This window comes from Silurus aristotelis (assembly GCF_946808225.1).
Source record: "Silurus aristotelis genome assembly, chromosome: 3".
In the NCBI taxonomy this organism is placed as follows: Eukaryota; Metazoa; Chordata; class Actinopteri; order Siluriformes; family Siluridae; genus Silurus; species Silurus aristotelis.
In genome coordinates, this window is record NC_139576.1 from 10,879,141 (window position 1) to 10,900,190 (window position 21,050).

The window sequence follows — 21,050 nt, forward strand, 5'->3', positions numbered from 1 at the left end:
TATACCGACTTTGAGGACTCCACCCTTATCTTTTTTTCAATCCATGCAGCATTTAGTACTAAATCTATGATTACTGTATTTTTACTTTCTGGGAGTAGTTTCCAACTGTTTCTGTATAAAGGTATTGCAGATGTTACAATCTGTACTGTTATCTCCATGCAAAACTTTATTATTTCATTTAACACTTATTTTAATGCCATATTCTTGAAATCTAAACCACAGGTGAGGTGGAGTTGCATGCATCACAATTAGGGTGTGAAAACCCTAAAGTTTGTTTGAGCCCTCCAAACGCTCTCGGAGCAGTTCGGTGTGTATATGTGAACAAACCAAGTAATCTCAGACCCCTTAAAAGGAGATGGTCTGAGTACGGTTCGTTTGTGGGTCCGTTTGTGGTTCGATTTGTTGGTGACATGTGAAAGCAATGAGGTCCCGGTCCGCTTTGCGTTTCGTTTCGCCAAATGTCCCACGAGGCTTGCCATACCTGCAGCCGTGTTCCGTCACTGCTGAAACACAAAACTTTTCGACATGGCAGGTCGCGGAGTCGTGTGGTTTTATGAAGAAAGCTGTGCACTTATTTATATTTGGAAAGAGGATAGCATTAAACGCCAACTATTCTCAACACATAAAAACATAAAAGTATTTCTTCTGTTTTCTCAAAAACTGAGGGAAAGGGGCTACAATGTAGAGCAAAAAGTGAAAAAACTACGACAGAAGTACATGAGCACACGTGATAAAATTTCACAGAATTCTGGGTTTTGAGTTCTTATGAGGTTGAGGTGTGAACACGAAAGGGTCTGAGATCAATTCAACACTAAAGAGTACCAAAAAGAGAACTGGGTTCTCTTTTGAGTCTTTTATATTGTGAACACAAAAGGGACTGAGGTCACATTTGCTTAGATCACTTTCTGGTTCACTTTAAGTGAACTGGGTTTGTTTTTTTTAAAACGAACTATATGTGAAAACACCCTTAGAGATGGGTACCGAGAACCGGTATTTTTTGGACCGGTACGTAAATCGGTCAATACTGGACTACAGATATTTTTAAGAAAAAAGATAGATATCGATACTAATTATTGATGCTTGTCATTATCTGTACCTGAATGATCTAATCACGTGGCCACAGACGTGCATGTGATATTAATGCACAAGTGTGGTGTTTGTGTGCAATAGTGACGGGAAGATTGGATCATTTTAATAGCTTGATTCTTTGAATCGCGTCCATCAACAATTTCTAGACTATTAAGCGCACGCATATATAAGCCGCACCCACTGAATTTGACAAATATTTTTATTTTGAACATAAATACCGCACCTGTCTATAAGCTGCAGGTGTCTACACTAATGTACTTTACACAGGCTTTAACAAAAGACACGTTACACGGTGTAACGGGTGAAATATTTTGCGCTTCCTTTAGGAGCATAGCGGTATTTTGGGAATAGCCTGCCACTGCTTTTTTCCCGGTATTACTGCGTGTGTGGAGACCGAGGATTATGTCCTTATTATTTTCTGATGCTGATTTCTAAGTTTCTTTGACTAACCCGTAACGCCGTTGCCAAGAAAAATAAAAAAGCACGAGTTTTGGAAACCTGTCTGTGCTTATATGATTTCTGTTGCAACTGGAGTTAGCGAGCTCTCCCTTCACCCAGACTCAACGTGTTACAACGGCTTGTATCTAAACAGTAGCCTACCAAGTAAGTCATTGTTCACTGTCTTCCTCCTTCCTTACACAACTATTTCTCTCGAGAGTTTATCTTTTGGCATCGTTGTGCGTTTGAAAAAAAAATAACTTTTTTTCTCCCGATGCCGTGCAGCTCAGAACACAGGTGAAGTGCGTTTTTTCGTTTCCGTTCGAAAATTTAATTAATCTAATGTTATGTCGCTCAGTTTTTTGGCCTGAAGTTTGTGAAACTGGGAAAAACCCAGGAAAAATTCACAGGACGATGTCTTTTGGCAAAAGGCTGGTGCTCTCTGTAACTGTGCATGCAGTCTTGAGCTGCCATTTGTTGGGGTGCTACAAAAATAGTTTTAAAACTTTTTGATACCACCTCGTGTACAGTATATATATATATATATATATATATATATATATATATATATATATATATATATATATATATATATATATATATATATATATATACAGTGAGGAAAATAAGTATTTGAACACCCTGCTATTTTGCAAGTTCTCCCACTTAGAAATCATGGAGGGGTCTGAAATTGTCATCGTAGGTGCATGTCCACTGTGAGAGACATAATCTAAAAAAAAATCCAGAAATCACAATATATGATTTTTGTACTATTTATTTGTATGATACAGCTGCAAATAAGTATTTGAACACCTGTTTATCAGCTCGAATTCTGACCCTCAAAGACCTGTTAGTCTGCCTTTAAAATGTCCACCTCCACTACATTTATTATCATAAATTAGATGCACCTGTTTGAGGTTGTTAGCTGCATAAAGACACCTGTCCACCCTATACAATCAGTAAGAATCCAACTACTAACATGGCCAAGAGCAATAAACTGTCCAAAGACACTAGAGACAAAATTGTACACCTCCACAAGGCTGGAAAGGGCTACGGGGAAATTGCCAAGCAGCTTGGTGAAAAAAGGTCCACTGTTGGAGCAATCATTAGAAAATGGAAGAAGCTAAACATGACTGTCAATCTCCCTCGGACTGGGGCTCCATGCCAGATCTCACCTCGTGGGGTCTCAATGATCCTAAGGAAGGTGAGAAATCAGCCCAGGACTACACGGGAGGAGCTGGTCAATGACCTGAAAAGAGCTGGGACCATCGTTTCCAAGGTTACTGTTGGTAATACACTAAGACGTCATGGTTTGAAATCATGCATGGCACGGAAGGTTCCCCTGCTTAAACCAGCAAATGTCCAGGCACGTCTTAAGTTTGCCAATGACCATTTTGATGATCCAGAGGAGTCATGGGAGAAAGTCATGTGGTCAGATGAGACCAAAATAGAACTTTTGGGTCATAATTCCACTAAACGTGTTTGGAGGAAGAAGAATGATGAGTACCATCTCAAGAACACCATCGCTACTGTGAAGCATGGGGGTGGTAGCATCATGCTTTGGGGGTGTTTTTCTGCACATTAGACAGGGCGACTGCACTGTATTAAGGAGAGGATGACCGGGGCCATGTATTGCGAGATTTTGGGGAACAACCTCCTTCCCTCAGTTAGAGCATTGAAGATGGGTCGAGGCTGGGTCTTCCAACATGCACACAGCCAGGATAACCAAGGAGTGGTTCTGTAAGAAGCATATCAAGGTTCTGGCGTGGCCTAGCCAGTCTCCAGACCTAAACCCAATAGAGAATCTTTGGAGGGAGCTCAAACTCCGTGTTTCTCAGCGACAGGGCAGAAACCTGACTGATCTAGAGAAGATCTGTGTGGAGGAGTGGGCCAAAATCCCTCCTGCAGTGTGTGCAAACCTGGTGAAAAACTACAGGAAACGTTTGACCTCTGTAATTGCAAACAAAGGCTCCTTTACCAAATATTAACATTGACTTTCTCAGGTGTTCAAATACTTATTTGCAGCTGTATCATACGAATAAATAGTAAAAAAAATCATACATTGTGATTTGTGGATTTTTTTTATAGATTATGTCTCTCACAGTGGACATGCACCTACGATGACAATTTCAGACCCCTCCATGATTTCTAAGTGGGAGAACTTGCAAAATAGCAGGGTGTTCAAATACTTATTTTCCTCACTATATATATATATATATATATAATGTACACGAGGTGGTATCAAAAAGTTTTAAAACTAGTTTTGTAGCACCCCAACAAATGGCAGCTCAAGACTGCACGCACAGTTACAGAGAGCACCAGCCTTTTGCCAAAAGACATCGTCCTGTGTACATTGGGAGCTGTGCAAATGATGCTAATCTGACTGGTGCATTACCATGTCTGCAATTTCATCATGGACAGTGAATTAGAACAAAGAGCAAATGTGAAATTCTGCGTGAACGCGGGCAAATTTGCCTCAGGGACATTTCACATGATGCGTCAAGTTTACTGTGATGCTGCAATAAATATTTTGAGGTGTTTCGAGTAGCACATGCTTTTCAAGAGTGGAAGACCATCCTTACATGTAATTTGCACATGCGCCGTGTTGCTGCAAAGTTCCTCCCCAGGCTGCTGGCCCAGAAACAGAAGGAACATTGCATCGAAGTCTGCCAAGAACACCGACAGTGTGTCATGGATGACCCGTCCTTTATGTCGAAGGATTATTACCAGTGAGGAAAAATGGGGTAACAGGTACAACCTCGAGACAAAGCATCAGTCTTCACAGCGGAACAGCCCATCATCTCCACGACCAAAAAAGGAGAGACAGGTCCAGAGCTCGATCAAGTGCATGCTCATCGTCTTTTTTGACATTTGTGGCATTGTGCAATGAGAATTCGTCCACAGGGGCCAGATCGTCAATAGCTACCGTCAATAGTTCTACTGCCAGCTTTTAAGACATCTGACGGAGGACATTTGGCAAAAGAGACAGAGCTAATATTTACCGTAATTTCCAGACTATAAAGCGCACCCATATATAAGCCGCACCCACTGAATTTTACAAATATTCAACACTCCTGGAAACCGAAAAATACGGTAGTCCTAAAAATTTCTGATACCACCTCATGTATATAAAACGGCAAATATTTCTTTAGTTTTTTCAAACAGAAATATCATATTAAACTTCACTTGACAAAAATGAGCTGATGCAAGATTTTGCACACGGTACGAAATAGACAACAAAACCTGAAGTCTTGATTAAGATTTAAATGATAACAGGAAATATCCAACACTGATGTGCGTGACAGCGTGTACTTCTTTGATGATGCACGAGGGTGGTGTTGCAGGCTTTTTGGTGGCGCATGTGTGGTCTCAGACGTAATGTGCTATAGTTACTTAGTAAGGCGCAAAAAGGAAAACAGGAAATAACATCTTGTTCAGATGAAACTAAGAAATTGGTTCCTGTAAAAAAAAAGAAGTAAAACCAAGACTAAAAAGACAGGTTTGTGTTTATTAGAAATTATTTAAACATGTGCCATTCCTCGTTTATAAATATACACATTTATAAAAGCATGGGGATAATAATAAAATAAGCAGAAGTAATAGTTACAAAAAAATAAAATAAAAATTTTAATCGTTTATGAACCGATAATTAATTTGCTTGTGTATCTTTATTCATTATTTACCCACAATTTAACTATAATTAATGGGTTTTTAAAGACGGTGCTCTTCTGGTAACCACACTTCTGGTTTTTATGGAGCAGAGATTTCATCTACAACTTGAGTGAGAATCTCATCGATGACGTCGCAATCGTAGTTCACCTGCTGAAGGTCCAGTGCAGGGACAAAGGTGACCAGGAGATGTGCCACTTTCTGTCTGAGATCTCTCAATTTGAGGCTGGGGGAAAAAAAAAAAAACTTTGATTAATTCTATAGTTTTATGTCTATTGTGTCAATAATCTACAGCATCAAATAATTTTGAACAACACAAACTGTATCACTGTGTTGAGATATTATACAGATTTGATTTATATTGTGCAGTTGAGATTTTACCTGTACGGTTGTAAATGACTGGTTTCTTGTTTGAGCTCTGCTGCCATCTCTGGTCTCTCCTGTGCTTCATGTTGCTTCGAGTGCGAGTCTGTTCCTCTTCCTGAGGTGGAGGCGTGTGCTGAAGTTGTTGCACTTTCTTCGTGGGAGAAAAAAGCAAAATCTGTCTGGACTCCTTGATCTTCTGCCTGCACATTTTTCATCTTTACAATTTTAGTCTTCATCTGCTCTAAATCTTTCTTCAGACTCTCACAGCAGCTCGACAAACTGCAGTTCTGTTTTTGTAGACTGTCCACCTGTGTGTGAAAATTATGCACATTGGTAGAAGGTCAAAATAAAAATGGTATGACATTAAATCTTATTGTTCTTTATTAACTGGGCATATTTATTTTGATTGTGTTTTTTTCTCTACCTTATCATTCAACTCTTCTTTCTCCTTATTTCTCTGGTCCATTTCGCTTAACAGCGTGTCAATCTGACAAACCAGATCATCACACTCTAACAAAGCTCCCTGGCCTCTTCTCTCCATCTCTGCTTTCTCCATCTTTAGCTTTCCGAGCTCATCTTGGAGCTGCTTTATCTCTTCTTTGCCTTGCAAATGCAGCACTTTGTAGTCTGGCCCCTCCTCTGGGTTGGTCTGTGTGCTATTGTGGCTGTGCTCCTTCTTCAGTTTGAGCTCCAGCAATTGCTTCTTCAGCTCATCTACTTCAGAGCCTAGGAGAAGCAGCTGAGCATGGCTCTTATCTCGCTCCTGTGCCGCCTCTTCCAGGAGTGTTAGCAGTTTGTCCTGCTGTGTCTGGGCATCCATTAAATTAAGAATTGATTTTTCGAATGTTGCTGTACCCTGCGCACCTGGGCTTATTTCATCTGAGTCGTTTCTTCGGCTTAGTTCTTCCTCCGAGTTTAATGTACTCTCGTTTCTATCTAGGTTTTCTTCCTCTATATGTGGTACACTGGTCTGTTGGGTTATTCTTTCCTCAATGATAGAGTTCATGTGTTTGTTTGCATTTTTGTCTACTGGAGAGGGATCTGTTTCTGATTCAATATGCCTGCCATCACTTTCTCCACCATTGTTGCACTTTTCATTGTCTGGTTGTCCTGAATCCTTTTCTTGTTTTAATATTAGTTTTTGGGCAGTCTGTGTACCGATAGAGTTGCTGACTTCTTTAGAGGAGACTGAGGGTAAATTTGTTGCAGCTGTCTCCCTGGACACTGTGGTATCACTGTCAGGACAATCCTTTTGTTTTCCCAACTCTTCCTTACTCCCCACTGGCTCGGTTTTTACAATAGCAATGTCAATTGTTCCTTTTGCTGACTTTGGCCTTGGTGAACTGATGGTCTCAATACTAATTATGTCATTATCCTCATCATCATCATCCATTGGCACTGTTTCATTATCTATTTCTGCTGCTTGATCACCATCATCATCTCTACTGTCTATGTTTGGTGAGAAACAGTCCTTAAGGATAGCCGTGGATGTCGATGGACTGCCTGGTATATTGGCACCAAAACTAACTCGTTTTCTGGCTCTCTTCGTCTCGCCGTTATCTGGGCATGGGCTCTGGGCTCTCTTCCTCCTGAAGTGAAGGGAAATGAAATTATTCAGATGTGCTTTATGTGATGTTATTGTAAAAAAAAACAAAAGATAAAACTAAGTCATGGAGACATGATATTACCTTGTTAAAATTGGATTATAAGATGGACTGGATCCTGCAGAGTGCAATGACAGAAGTAACCTTTTATTCAGTAAATACAGAGACATAATGTATATGCACCCACAAGAAAAAACAGGCCCTCACCTGCAAGTCTGCAGGGATGGGAATTGAGGGGAGAGCTGGACATTTCCTGGGGGGAATTCTCTTCTGTTCTGTTCTGTGAGTGTAAGTTATACACTGTCACACACATGCATTATTGTATAAAACTTCATTTGTTACAAAGGTGAACCTAGACAATGAAGCAGGTCATTCTCAATAGCTGATTATACTCACTCAAGCTCTTTTTGTTAGAAATTGATGTCTCACAGTTTTAGATTATCCTCTTGGCTTTTACAATATCTAAATCCAACAGGGTAGCCGAGACCACACCAGATCAGGCCAACCAAGGAGCCGTCTTAACTTTCCTCATCAATGTTTGTACACAGTATGTGTACTGTGAGTTTTGCCTGTCAATCTTTCAAAGCTTTTACTTCACCTCATTCTATGCAGTCCTTACTTCCCTGCACCTACCTAGGCAATCTTCTAGGAAATAAGCCTTTTAGAGAGCAATCAATTCATTTTTTGCCTTTTGCACATAGACCAAAGTTGTTTCACATTATATAATAAATTATGGAGTTTAAAATAATATAAAATATAAATACAAATGTATATAGTACATTTAATTATATAGTGTTCGAGTGTATCTCCTCGTTTTTTTCTTAGTCTTTTACATCTATAAAATAGTTCTCTATAAATGTTCTCACGCCAGGTTTGAATTGACGCTGAAGGTCTATCTTGAGTTTAGCGTTTTGTTTGGCAAAATTGAGGGTAATCTCCTTTTCCGCCCTCTGCTGCTGCTCCATCTGAAATAGACACATGACCAATCAGATTATTGTACAAACAATACTGTCAATATAGTAAAAAAACTTAATAATAGATAGCAATCATATCCATTCAATATCATTATTATAGACTTTGTTTTAGTAGCTGGTACAAAGATCACATATTCCAATTCCTCCTAAATGCTGATGGTGGAATCAGTAACCCAGTTTATCCTGGTACGCAGGTAATGCAGTGATTTTGCAGCTCTATACAGGAACAAAACAAGAACATCTCTTAACAATTCTAAATAAAATGGACATCACCTGCTGTTTGTTCCTCTCTTTCTCCAACTTCTCGCTGTTTCAAAACACATGTACAAGTGTTTACATACATAAACATTGCATTTGGAAATAATTCTGACCCCCTTCACTTGTTCCAATGTTATGTTGCAGCTTGATACTGCAATTGTTCAAATTTATTTATTTTCTTATTAATCTGTGCTCTGAACCCTATAATGACAAAGTGAAAACAGAATTTTGGAAACGTCTACATTTTTTATTTAATTTTTTTAAAGAAATATCACGTGTACATACACGGATCAGGCATAATATTATTTGAGCGAGTTTGACGCTCTCAGCTAAACGACTGGGTCAGAGCATCTCCAAAACTGCAGCTCTTGTGGGATGTTCCTGGTCTGCAGTGGTCAATATCTATCAAAAGTGCTCCAAGGAAGGAACAGTGGTGAACTGGCGACAGGGTCATGGGTGGCCAAGTCTCATTGATGCACATAGGGAGGGAAGGCTGGCCTGTCTGGTCTGATCCAACAGGTGAGCTCCTGTAGCTCAAATTGCTGAAGAAATTAATACTCTTAATTCTCGTTCTGGCAGCAAAAGGGGTGGTCACTAATGTTGGCCTGATCGGTGGCCATAAAGTTAAACCTGATCAGAATTCAGTAATTAGGTCAGGTGCCTCCCAATTGTCTTGAACATTGCTGTGATGATTCTACATCTTGACTAAAGTCTACCTGTGATAAATTAAATTGATTGGACATGATTTGGAAAGGCACACACCTCTCTATAAGAGACTTCACAACTGGTCATGCATATTGGAAAAAACAAAACAATCTATGAGGTCAAAGCAACTGCTTTAAGAGCTCAAAAAGCAGATTATGCAAGGCACAGATCTGGGGAAGGCTACAAAAATTGCTGCTGCACTGAAGATTCCCAAGCACAGTGGCCTCCATAAATCTCCTATTATATCTTATATCTAATTTATATCCAAAGCACCTGAAGGAGTCTCAGACTGTGGAACAAGATTATCTGGTCTGATGAAACCAAGACTGAACTGGGTGACCTCAATTCTAAATGTTTTGTCTGGAGAAAACCAGGCACCGCTTATCAACTGCACAAAACCATCTCAACAGTGAAGCATGATGGTGGCAGCATCATGCTGTGGGAGTGTTTACTTTTTTTACTATTCCACAGTGCTCAGCACCTTAGTCTGGGCCAAAGGTTCACCTTCCCACATGACAACAACCCTAAGCACACAGCCAAGACAACACAGGATTTGGCTTAAAGACAACTCTGTGCATGTCCTAGAGTGGCGCAACCAGACCTGAAAATGGCTGTTCTGTAACAGTCCCCATCCAACCTACTCCAGCTTGAAAGGATTTGTCATGAAGAACGGCCAAAAATCCTCCAATCCAGGTGTGCAAAGCTTGTTGCGCCATACCGAAAAGGACTATAGGCTGTAATTGTTGCTAGATTGGCTTCAACTTGGAAACTGAGTAAAGGGTCTGAATACTTATGTGCATGTGATATTTCAGGGTTTTTTTTTCTTTTTTCATTTAAAAACATTATAGACATGTCTGAAATTAGATTTTCACTTTCATTATAGGGAACTGAGTACAGATGAATGAGGGGGAATTTTTGAATCAGGCTGCAACATAACAAAACTGAAAAAATTTGAAGCGGGTCAGACTCTATATATTTATAAAAATAAATCTTTAGTGTAAATACGTACTGCTGTTTGTAGGTTTTCTGCATTCTGGGCTGTTCATCTTCTGAATCTGAAACCTCTGGTTCAACTGTACAACTCCTGAGAGAAATGAACAAATTGTATTTTTGGATGGTGCATAAAAAAATTAATTGTTGTACAAATTAATGGCGTCCACATGAAATTATCATGACCTCAGTTTAGAGTTTCTGCAATATGGCCAAAAGTATGACCATGTATATCATATCTTGTTGAACATCCCATTCCAGATTGACTTCCCTTTGCTATTATAAAAATCTAAACTCTTCTGGAAAGGCTTTTGAGGTGAAGCACTGATGCTAGATAAGAAGGCCTGGAGTGTACTCAGCATTCTAAATAACGCTAAAGAATTTTAGCTGGGTTAAAGTCAATACTCTGTGTAGGCCAACCATGTCTTTACAGGCCTTGCTTTGCCACGGTGGCAAAGTCCTGCTGGAACAGGTTTGGTCTAGAATTCTTAGTGCCAGTGAAGTAAAATCTAAATGTTACAACACAAAAAGACATTCTAGAAAATTCTCTGCTGTTAGCTTTGTGACAATATTATGGGGAAGGAACATACTGCACTGTGCTGTTTGTGTGTCCAAACACATGGCCTATAGGGTGAATCATGATCATAATATGCAGCATTACAATATCTTTTTTTTAAATGTATATCATACTTCTCTGCACACACACACACACACACACACACACACGCATACACAAAGATATATATTTGCACAGGGACACACACAAATATACTGTACATACACTTTCTTATGCACACAAACTAACCTGTACTGGTTGTCAGGGTTCATGCGGCAGAACCACTTATCAGGTAGCTTTGCACTATTGATGCCATCAGGAAGTTTTCGCCACTTATTACAATCGTCGCACTGCACCCAGTTTTGATCTGGTTGCTCCCTGCAAGTCCACATAATCACACAGATCTTTTATATATTGAACAATCTCATAAACCCCAACTAGCATTTCTGTTCATTCTTCATTTACACTGTTTCAGACAGCTTATCATGTAGCTTTAGGTCAGCTATTTGAGGTAGCTTTTGATTCCTGTTCTTGGCGGAAATCTGCCAGCTGAAAGATCTGAAATGTGGTGGTGCATTCTAAAATGCTTTTCTGCTTGCCAATACTGTCATCTCAAAACATTTCGGTCACTCTTGCCTAATCTATAGCAATAAACCTGTGAGCTGCTTCCTTTCACAAAAGTTCTGCTCAGGTCTTTTTTTTTTGCACCATTCTGTGTAAATTCTATTGACCAATGTGGCGAAAATCCCAGGATCACTATTTTCTTTTTACATTCTGATGTTTTACATTTATTTATTTACCTGCACCTGCATGATTTTATGCATTACATAATAAAGTGTCATGCAATTGGGAGAATTATTTAATTTTTTATCAATAATAAAATATTGTTTCAACATTATATGGTGCATAAGGTATCAAAAGTAAGCAATGAAGATACATTACACATTTTGATCCAAATATCCATTTTGGTCCAAATACAATAATCAATAAAATTATAGTTAATTCCAGAATATTGTGTACCTGAAATGAGAAATGTAGGTGTGTGAATGTGACTCACATTACAATCGGTTCTGATGGAACAAAAGAAACAAGTGTACGCAGCTGATTTTTTAGATGAATTTGGAAATGTAGTTTCTAAACAAAGCCACACCCAGAGCCATTTACTAGAATCACTTGATTCAGTTTACCTGCCGTTTTATTTCACATTCTCCTGTTGATATAACCTGCTTGCAAAAAAGTGGAAATAGAAATGAATTTTCTGCTGGATATCCCTATGAACACTAATCTATAACAATATTTTGAGAATATTTTCTCTGGCACAACTGACACCCAATATTGACAATATTCAAATACATTTTAAATATAAAACAAATGTCATTATAAAGTGAAAGTCTGATCAGAACTGTGTGAGAGTCTCAGATCACTAACTGAAAACATCATATCCTAGTCATGGAGCAACAGCTCAGAAACTGCTGTAGTATTGGAAAAGTGTTTAGGAATGACAGACTGAAGCAATCTGAATGCAAAACACAAACATTCTTTGATATGTAGTTGTTTTGCTCACAGAAAAGTTTTGGTTTGTGTGCACTCCAATGCTAAATTTTTTCGTTTACCAAGAACATAACTGAAATGTGATGTAATGGAAGACATCCAGAAAGGGACACAAGGTCATCGTACGGTACCATGCACAACTTTAAAAGTCGCTAGACCCCCTACTGTCATGTATTTGAAATGTAGAAGGAAATTGTCTGTGTGTGGTGGCATGTGTGTGCATGCATTTTTACTTACACCTCATCTTCAATGGGTAAAATGCAGTTTTTTTGCCGACGTCTATGACGGATTTCCTTCCAGTATTCCTCAAGCTTTGTATTTAAACTTTGGATGGTTCTCCTGCACAAACAAAATACATTTAACACATCATTTCCACTTCTATATACAAAATTAACATTGATCACTGCATTTATTTAGGATGTTTTCATTTAGGTAGGCACAAAATAAACCATTGTACGCAGCTGATTAACAGGGCCACACCAAGATCCGTTCACTAGAATCACTTTTTCTTTTCCTCTATTACATTACAGACCCCAAAATAGCATTTTCATCCTCAAACCCATACATTAGTCCTAAAATCCATGAAGACAGAGTGGCTTTGGCAGGCAAGTTTGAAATGAATTTGTCATTTGCACAAAATGCTAATTGAAAAATGTATACTTTAGAAGATAAAGAGAAAAAGGAAGAAGACAGGAGGTATTTAGAAATGCACATATGTGGTGTGAACAATCCTTTAACACATGGAACAGGAAATTCCATTTTGAATGACAGTGGTATTCAGATACACACCTGTACTCTTCTGTATTATCAAAGTCCTGCTTGTTGTGCATTGGGGTGAGGTAGTTACACTCTATCACCCCGATAACTCTCACTCCTGTGTTGTTACCCTGGTAATAACAATAAAAACTGTAAACCTTGTGCCTATGTAAAAAAAAAAAAATTAAAGAACATGCATGCTTTTTTTGTTATCCTGAAATATTCTAATGTTTAATGCAATTCTGTAATCGTAATAGCATCATAATGGATAATAGCACTGCCCTCATACATGGCCACCATGAACTCCACTCATCATTTATCCAGATCCTGATTAGACCCATTTTTACACTGTATAAGTGACTCTACTTCATTGGCAGGGTATATGCTCAGTTCTTTTTATTGTGCTCCTGACAGTAACAAGGCTGCTTACATTGTAAATGCATTTTTCATATTTCTGATTCAAACCAAGCTTAATGTTTCATGTTTGTACATATTCTGAACATGAGCTTTTTTTTTTCTGACCTCGAATCTGCTTCAAATTTGGAAATGTTTGCACTTCTGACAAAGTTTGTTTACATCAGGCCATGTCTTTATTTGACACTCGTGGTTTTCTTTCAGATTCTCCGGGTTCCAGATTACAAAAACAGCCCCCTGGATATTAATGTGTAAACATGATGGCTTGTAACTTTTGCTTCAAAATGACAATACAAACAGTACACAGCCACTATGATGTAATATTGTTTTACTATTGTAAGCTTTCTTGGTTTCACCCCAAAACAAAACAAAAAGAAATAATACAATGCTGCTTATTTCTAAATGTTAAAAACTATACAAACTGGACGATCCTCACTTTGCGCTGACAAGCGACACGTTCATAGGCTTTGATGAGGCGGTTTTTGTGGTACATCATCAATCCATATTGGTCTCTGCTCTTTGTGTTGTAGCCGAATGTGATCTTTATTGCCTTTTTCTGAGACAAAGACTTAAGGATCATGGTATAAATACAAATAAAAATCTGCTTCATTAGACACAAGCATATCAACAGATGTTAAAGACTCCATAGACCGCTTCTAATATTTGGCAAAAAAGGATACAACGCATGTGGGTTTGTAGGACTCCTTTTCGACGAGCGCTAAGCTTTTGGAAACGAGCTGAGTTTTCACCTTCTGCCCTCGGATATTAATCTGCATTCTTGGCTTTAGATACAAGATACTGGTGTATGCCTGATTTAGGAGCAAAAAAATATAGACAGCATGTGACCATGTACAGACCAGTATTGTTATCTCAGTGAGCTGGCAAACTGTAATGATTTCTAGTATTCCATAATCTGCATCTCACCCGCAGCGAATATTCACTCTCGGGTGCTGATGTCTTGTGCTCAGATTCCTTGATTGGCTCTGCACTGTTCTCACTAATGTCAATAGGGATCCGAATATCATAGCGATCCTTAGTGAAGTCAAATTCCAATTTATCTGAGGCCGTTCTACAGAAAAACAAATCTTATTATAGAAAACCCCAGTGGGGAACACCGTACATTTATAACTAGCATCAATATCCTCAGTAAAATATACAAATTCTCAACAAAAATATATTGCAAACATATCTAACTGTAAGTGGAATTGTGAGAAAATTCACAATTTACTCCACAATCCTCTTCAGTGATCAGTGATTGGTGTAATCTACAATGTATTAATCATCACTTTTATTAACTCAACATGTCCTAAAGATCTATATTACAATGCCTCTGTGCTCCCTATAATTTTTTCCCCCTTGTTTCATCCCCTATTTCTTTCTGTCTCATTCATTCTGGTTACTTGCGTAAGTTCCAGATAATAATACGAGTTCCATTGGATTGGGTGCCACATGGGCCATTAATGGCATTGAATTCAGACCACAGTTCCTCCTTGGTGTTGAATAGAGAATATTGCAGGATATCCTTAAGACTTTCCTCAAACTCCCGTGCAACACCGCGTGAACAGAAAGGTTAAGGAACAAACTGAATATTTAAACTCTCAGAAAGCATATCAATATTCGTAAATAGGACCTTAATATTAGTGCATAAACTGAGAATCTTGTTATAAGCAGTTATACTTTTCTATTGCTGAGCTTCTTTTATTTGTAGTGGTAAAATGTTCAATTTCTTCAATCCAGCAATGCAATTTATTCACATCTTATCTATACTTTTTCAATCTCTCTGCATAAAGGATATCAGTATCTCCAGTGTTGGTGAACATGACAATAGGCACTATGACATTCTGTGTTTCTATCTTCTTAAGGTAAGTCTGTGACAGCATGCCAACGCACTTGGTGTCGTCTTTCTTTGAGAACACAATGGCATCCTTCCCCAAGCGCATGGAGCCCGACTTAAATCCATTACCATAAAGACCCACTGGAGCATGACCTCTTACTGCCTTCTTATCACTGAAGCCAAGGCTGAGAGACAGACAGGAAGAAAGAATAAATATGATTATTGAAATAAAAAAAACTTCATTAAAGGGAAAAAAATTTTTACATACAAAAAAAGTATACATAATGTAGGTTTCAAGAACACATACCTGAGCATTTTGTGCATCGTGTCATAATCCATACCATTTCCATTGTCCATGAAGGTGAGACAATCCAGGCCTTTGACTGCTGTTTTATCGATCCAGAATTGTTTTGCACTGACATCTGGGTCATAAGCATTGTCTGTAGAAAAAAACAAAAACAAAGAAGAGTTGTTTGTATCACTGAAATTATAGTACATGCCTGTTTCTTGTTTCATATGACTGTTTGGATTTGTAGTTAGCTCAAATAAAATCATGTGACAAATGCAAACAAACCACTAAACAAACAAATCCTGGAAACTCCACAGTCATGACTGAAATCTACACTGCAGGTCACAAGGTTGACTCCAGCTCAATGTTTTAGACAAGATGCAAATCAGAATCCTTTCATTTTCATGACCACTGAATAAATGGAAATCAAGCCCAGCGTGGTATATGTACACACAATGGTGCAAAAACTTGTCTGACTGGCTGGGAAATAAAAAAACCAAAACAAAACAAAAAAAAACAAACCATTCATTCATTCATTTTCGCCGTAATTCGGGTCGCGAGGGCAGCAGTCTAAGCAGGCCCCCGCCTTCGACTGCTGCCCAATCCTCACAGCACCGTCCCTTACAGTCCCTCCTGCAGGTGGTGAGCCCACCGGAAGGCGGCCCCACGTCACTCCGACGTCACTGACCTTGATATTTCCCTCGTAAGGGAAAAAACAAACCAAAACAAAAAAAAACAAAAACAAAAAAAACCAAAACAAAGCTAAGCAATTATTTTACTCCCAAATGAGAGTTAAATGTCAAATGTACCCAGATTACAGGGTGTGTTTTTTTTTTTTTTTTTTACATTCTTCTGTTGATATAAATTGTTGTAAAAGAATAAAAACAGTGGAAAAGTAAAAACTGATATATACAATTTTTTATCCTGGACAAACCCCTGAATACTGAGCTATAACAATTTGGTGTGTGTGTAATTTTTCTGCCAATTTAGGGTCCTATTAACCCATTTTTTCATCTTTCCCATCCAATATATTGGAAAAACAATCAAAAACACTGTAAAATGCATTCACATTTATGTCATTTGGCAGATGCCCTTATCCAGAGAGACTTATAACTGAGCAGTTGAGGGTTGAGTGTTGAGGGTTGAGGGCCTTGCTCAAAGGCCCAGCAGTTGCAGCTGGGTGCTGCGCATATTTAAACTTCCAATCCAGAGACCAGTGCCTTAAACCCTGAGCTACCACCTACCACTAAAATAATAGGAGATTCCTTGGCAGAGAAGCACATATCATAGAATTGCACAGAAACTACAGTATGTATCATACTTCATGCCTCTGCAAGCAACCCAGCAAATAAAAAAACACAGTCAAATCCATTCCACTGCTTTACCACAAAAAGCTCAAAGTAGACTGAGTCAATAAACCTAATCCAGTATGATAGCACTTATTTCAAGTACAAACCCTTTACAGCCCTGAGTTGAGATCTATGTTGGATGAAACACTTAGGATGAGACACAGGCTTTCAAATTTCACCGACACATTATTGAATTATTTTGTGTTTAAAATTTTGGCTAAATAACAGAAGATTCTGGACTTGCATCTGCCCCTCTGCATCATGCGTATGACAGCTGTTGGAAAATGTAGCAGAGTTTCCGGATGCTACTGAGTTGTGTCTGTGTTAAAAAAAAAAAAAAAAAAAAAGAAAGAAAGAAAGAAAAGGGGGAAAAAAAAGGGAGTGAAATGAATAATGACTCACCGATGAGTTCTGCTATAGCACTGAACGGCCCCGTGTGACTTGTAGAGTTTGAATGCAGGAAGCGTGGATTAATCTTTAAACAAGAAAACACAATATGACAATGAATCAGAATCAAAATTAGAATCAGGTTCATTGGTCAAGTGTGTTAAGACACACAAGGAATTTGGTTCCAGCTGTTAGTGACTCTCAAAAGTACAGACATAAATAACACTCTACATTCAGCTTAGACAATACAAGACCAAACAGACAATGTGAGACAATATAGACAGTAAGAGTATTAAATAGGGATACAAAGTATATGACAGATCAGTAATGTACATAAAGTGTGAGAGTGGGTGGTAGTGCAAATAACAATATTGTGCATCAGCAAGAGTGTGTATAACATGCACGGATGATGTGATAACTGACAGTTCTGATAATGCAGTACTTATAGATATGAAGCAGGGAATATAATTATGGTGAGTTGTCTAGAAGCATCATCCAGTACATTTCTTAGCATAGAAAACAGGTGGAGTATTTAAACAATAAAACTAGTTTCAACAGTTCCAAATTTAAACCCAGAAGAAAATGCACTAAATCAAAAATCTAAATGTGATATAAATCATCTATTCTATAACAATTTCTGCAAGTGTATGCCAAGAAATTAATTATCAGTGAGACCATCAGTCAAGCTTAGACAGGTTTTTATCAGTCGAAATCACAGAATAAACAGAAATAATTACACATGCTCTAACCCTACCACTACATGCTGTACTATATAATAAATATTGCTTCGTTTTAGCACATGAAATACAAAACTGCATTCAATTTTCATTCTGATTTATGATCAAAAGGTTGTTGATTCATTTTCTATAACAGCAGAGCTCTTACAAGTCAAATCACGTTTAGATTTACACCATTATTCTATATTTATATTTCTATATAGCTCAATCAAATGGACTAGCGCAGTGAACATGCAACACAACCTTAAACTGATCATTAATTAATTAAAGCATGCTATTTAGCAGTAAAATACAAAATAATGTAGAATAATTGATGTCCTTGTGGCATTATGTAAGAAAGCATTTATGGAAAGTCTTTAGAAAGTTTTTTAGCTCTCTATTTCTTAAGACAACAAGCTGCAAGTCAAATAAATGTTAGGAATAAACATTTCAGGAGCGTCTTCATATAAACAATTATTCAGTGTGTTGTATTCACCTACACGTTTTGCTAAGAATATTAATCTTGCCAATCTCATTCACGAGAAAAGAAGTAAAGCCATGTTAATATGGTATAGTTTCCACTTTACATCAGATATTTAAACTTCTTTCTTGGGATTAGATGCCAGTGATAAAATGAATAAAACCTGGCCAGTAGTCGTTAAAAGTGTGATAACATAAGTTTCTTAACGAACCGCACCTTTGTTATGTTTTTGAGTGTTAACAATAATGTGGTTTCGTCTTAAGCTTTTCGGGGGCCGAGAAAAGTTTCATTGCTGAAGAAACGAAACATACACTCGGATGAGGAAACCACAGTGCTTCGGATTCCTCTCGAGATTTACTGGTCCACCTTAAAATCATGTTTAAGGATTATTTACTTCATAGATAAAGCTTGTTGAACTTAAGACTTATATGAAGAGAAAAACTTTTCAGCAATAGTTATTAACAAGCTGCCCTACTGAACACTGAACACTTTTTGGTGTGTGTGTGTGTGTGTGTGTGTGTGTGTGTGTGTGTGTGTGTGTGTGTGTGTGTGTGTGTGTGTGAGAGAGAGTACGATGTAGCGAAAAGCCACAATAATTACATTTTAGTTAATCAATTTAAATGGTGTTATGGTATCCATATAATCGATACATTTATTTTAATCAATATAATATTAACATCATTGCATTAAACTGATTTATTCTATTTTGTTTTTATATATTTTATTTGTATTAAATATTAAATATATATATATATATATATATATATATATATATATATATATATATATATATATATATATATATATATAAAATGTTTAACCAAACAAACTGTTAATGTTCATAAATGTTTTTAATAAACTGCATTAATAAAATAATAATAATAATAATATTAATAATAATAAATACAAGCAATTTTATGTTTTGCATTTTCCCCTAATTGTACCCAAATTGAACTGGACTGTGACTTAATAATAATAATAATAATAATAATAATAATAATAATAATAATAATAATAATAATAATAAATCAAATTTTTTAATTACCCTTTCATGCCATTATTAGAGCAATATACTAATCTCTGCTATACAATAATGTGCAGTAATTGCTTAACAGGGTGTAGTAACACAGTCTGTTCCAGCACTGCTTTTATACAGAAAAAAAGGAGACACCTGTAGAAAATGTTTGCATCAAATTTCAAGACTTAATTTATTTACATTGCTGCAGAACAGCTAGAAGTTTTAACACGGTACTTATTCCCTTTAAATGAAATTTCACAAAAAAAGGGGGCAAAAACAAGCAAGCTGTTTATTTAGTTAGTTATTTATTTATTTAATGGGGGTATGTTAACATTTTCTGACCAGTAGTGAATGTATATATGAAAAATTGACAGACAGATAGAAAGACTTTTGGTATAACTCTGAAATGTGCATTAATTTTCAGATTTTGGTAACCTAAACTTTTTTATTTATTTTTTTTTTTTATTGGGGTATTTAAACATTTTTGACCAGTAGTATATGTGTATGTACATTTCTTTTATAGATTTTGTGAAATTTCATTAAAAAAATGCATTTGTTGTGAAACCGTGAAATCATATAAACCTGTTCATACCCATGAGTATAAATGTGTGCATTTTTTCTTCATTCATTTTTAAACTTGAATTCTTCACTGTTATTAAAATAGTGGTATAAGCATTATAATAATGTCCAGTGAACATGTCCAGTGAACATTACTGGAATATTAATTTCAGATTTTGAACTGAAGTTAACCTGATGAAATATTATTAGATGATAAATAGTGCCATGATTTGCGAAAAGATTTTGAAATAAATTGTATATAATATTAAATATTATTCATCCTTTTTATCATATTAAATAATTATATAAAATATATAATCAGTTCAAAATCTGCATCCTCTCAAATCAATCAACAGCAGATTAAGCATTCAATAGCGCCATCTATCGGTCACATGCAGCTACGTGAGGGGCGTTTTAAGGTAGACTGGACACATGTTCAATAACAAACCGAACTTCCGTTGGCTGTATTGTTATCAGTAGATATTTTCAGCTGTTGATACAGAATGTCATTTAACACCATTATTTCACTGAATTACACAGAGGTGGTTAGATGACAAAAAATAAACAAATTCACTCCATCCTAATATGTATACGAATAGTACGCACGTATTGAGATATATTTAATTTCACACGGACAACACATTGCCCCGATGTGTTGATATGTTTTGTTGTTTGCTGGTTACAGATGAATATGTAAAGTAGTTAACTTACTGCGCATAAAGGTATCCCACGATCTGTCTTCGCCGCCATGTTTCTAATGAGTACACGAAGAGCAGCTCCAAGTGGGCGTGGCCTCCTCTGGGTGGGCGGAGCCTGCAGGAGCTACATACTGTACACCATTTATGAGACAGACAGACAGACAGACAGACAGACAGACAGACAGACAGACAGACAGATAGATAGATAGATAGATAGATAGATAGATAGATAGATAGATAGCATTTCTTTCATTTTGATCCCACAGTGAACATCTCTAAGTTAATTTTGTTCATTTCTGGAAGTTCATCAATACCTTTGATACATTTATACATACACACACACACACACA

The 21,050-nt window shown here is 37.2% G+C and overlaps 1 protein-coding gene across 1 annotated transcript; it reads right to left on the minus strand.

The window, feature by feature from the left end:
* Positions 1 to 5,015: 5,015 nt before the first annotated feature.
* LOC310723628 (uncharacterized protein) lies at positions 5,016 to 20,795 on the minus strand. The gene is made up of 19 exons (XM_083536953.1): positions 20,714 to 20,795; positions 17,245 to 17,317; positions 15,512 to 15,644; positions 15,166 to 15,389; positions 14,771 to 14,927; positions 14,295 to 14,439; positions 14,051 to 14,179; positions 13,807 to 13,926; positions 12,990 to 13,087; positions 12,438 to 12,539; positions 10,899 to 11,027; positions 10,113 to 10,187; positions 8,414 to 8,447; positions 8,033 to 8,131; positions 7,374 to 7,446; positions 7,251 to 7,284; positions 5,987 to 7,151; positions 5,578 to 5,870; positions 5,016 to 5,422 (listed from the first exon to the last, which is right to left on the minus strand). The coding sequence occupies exons 1-19, from the start codon at positions 20,750 to 20,752 to the stop codon at positions 5,278 to 5,280; spliced, it is 3,267 nt and encodes a 1,088-aa protein (XP_083393079.1). The 5' UTR covers positions 20,753 to 20,795; the 3' UTR covers positions 5,016 to 5,277.
* Between the last annotated feature and the right edge of the window lie 255 nt (positions 20,796 to 21,050).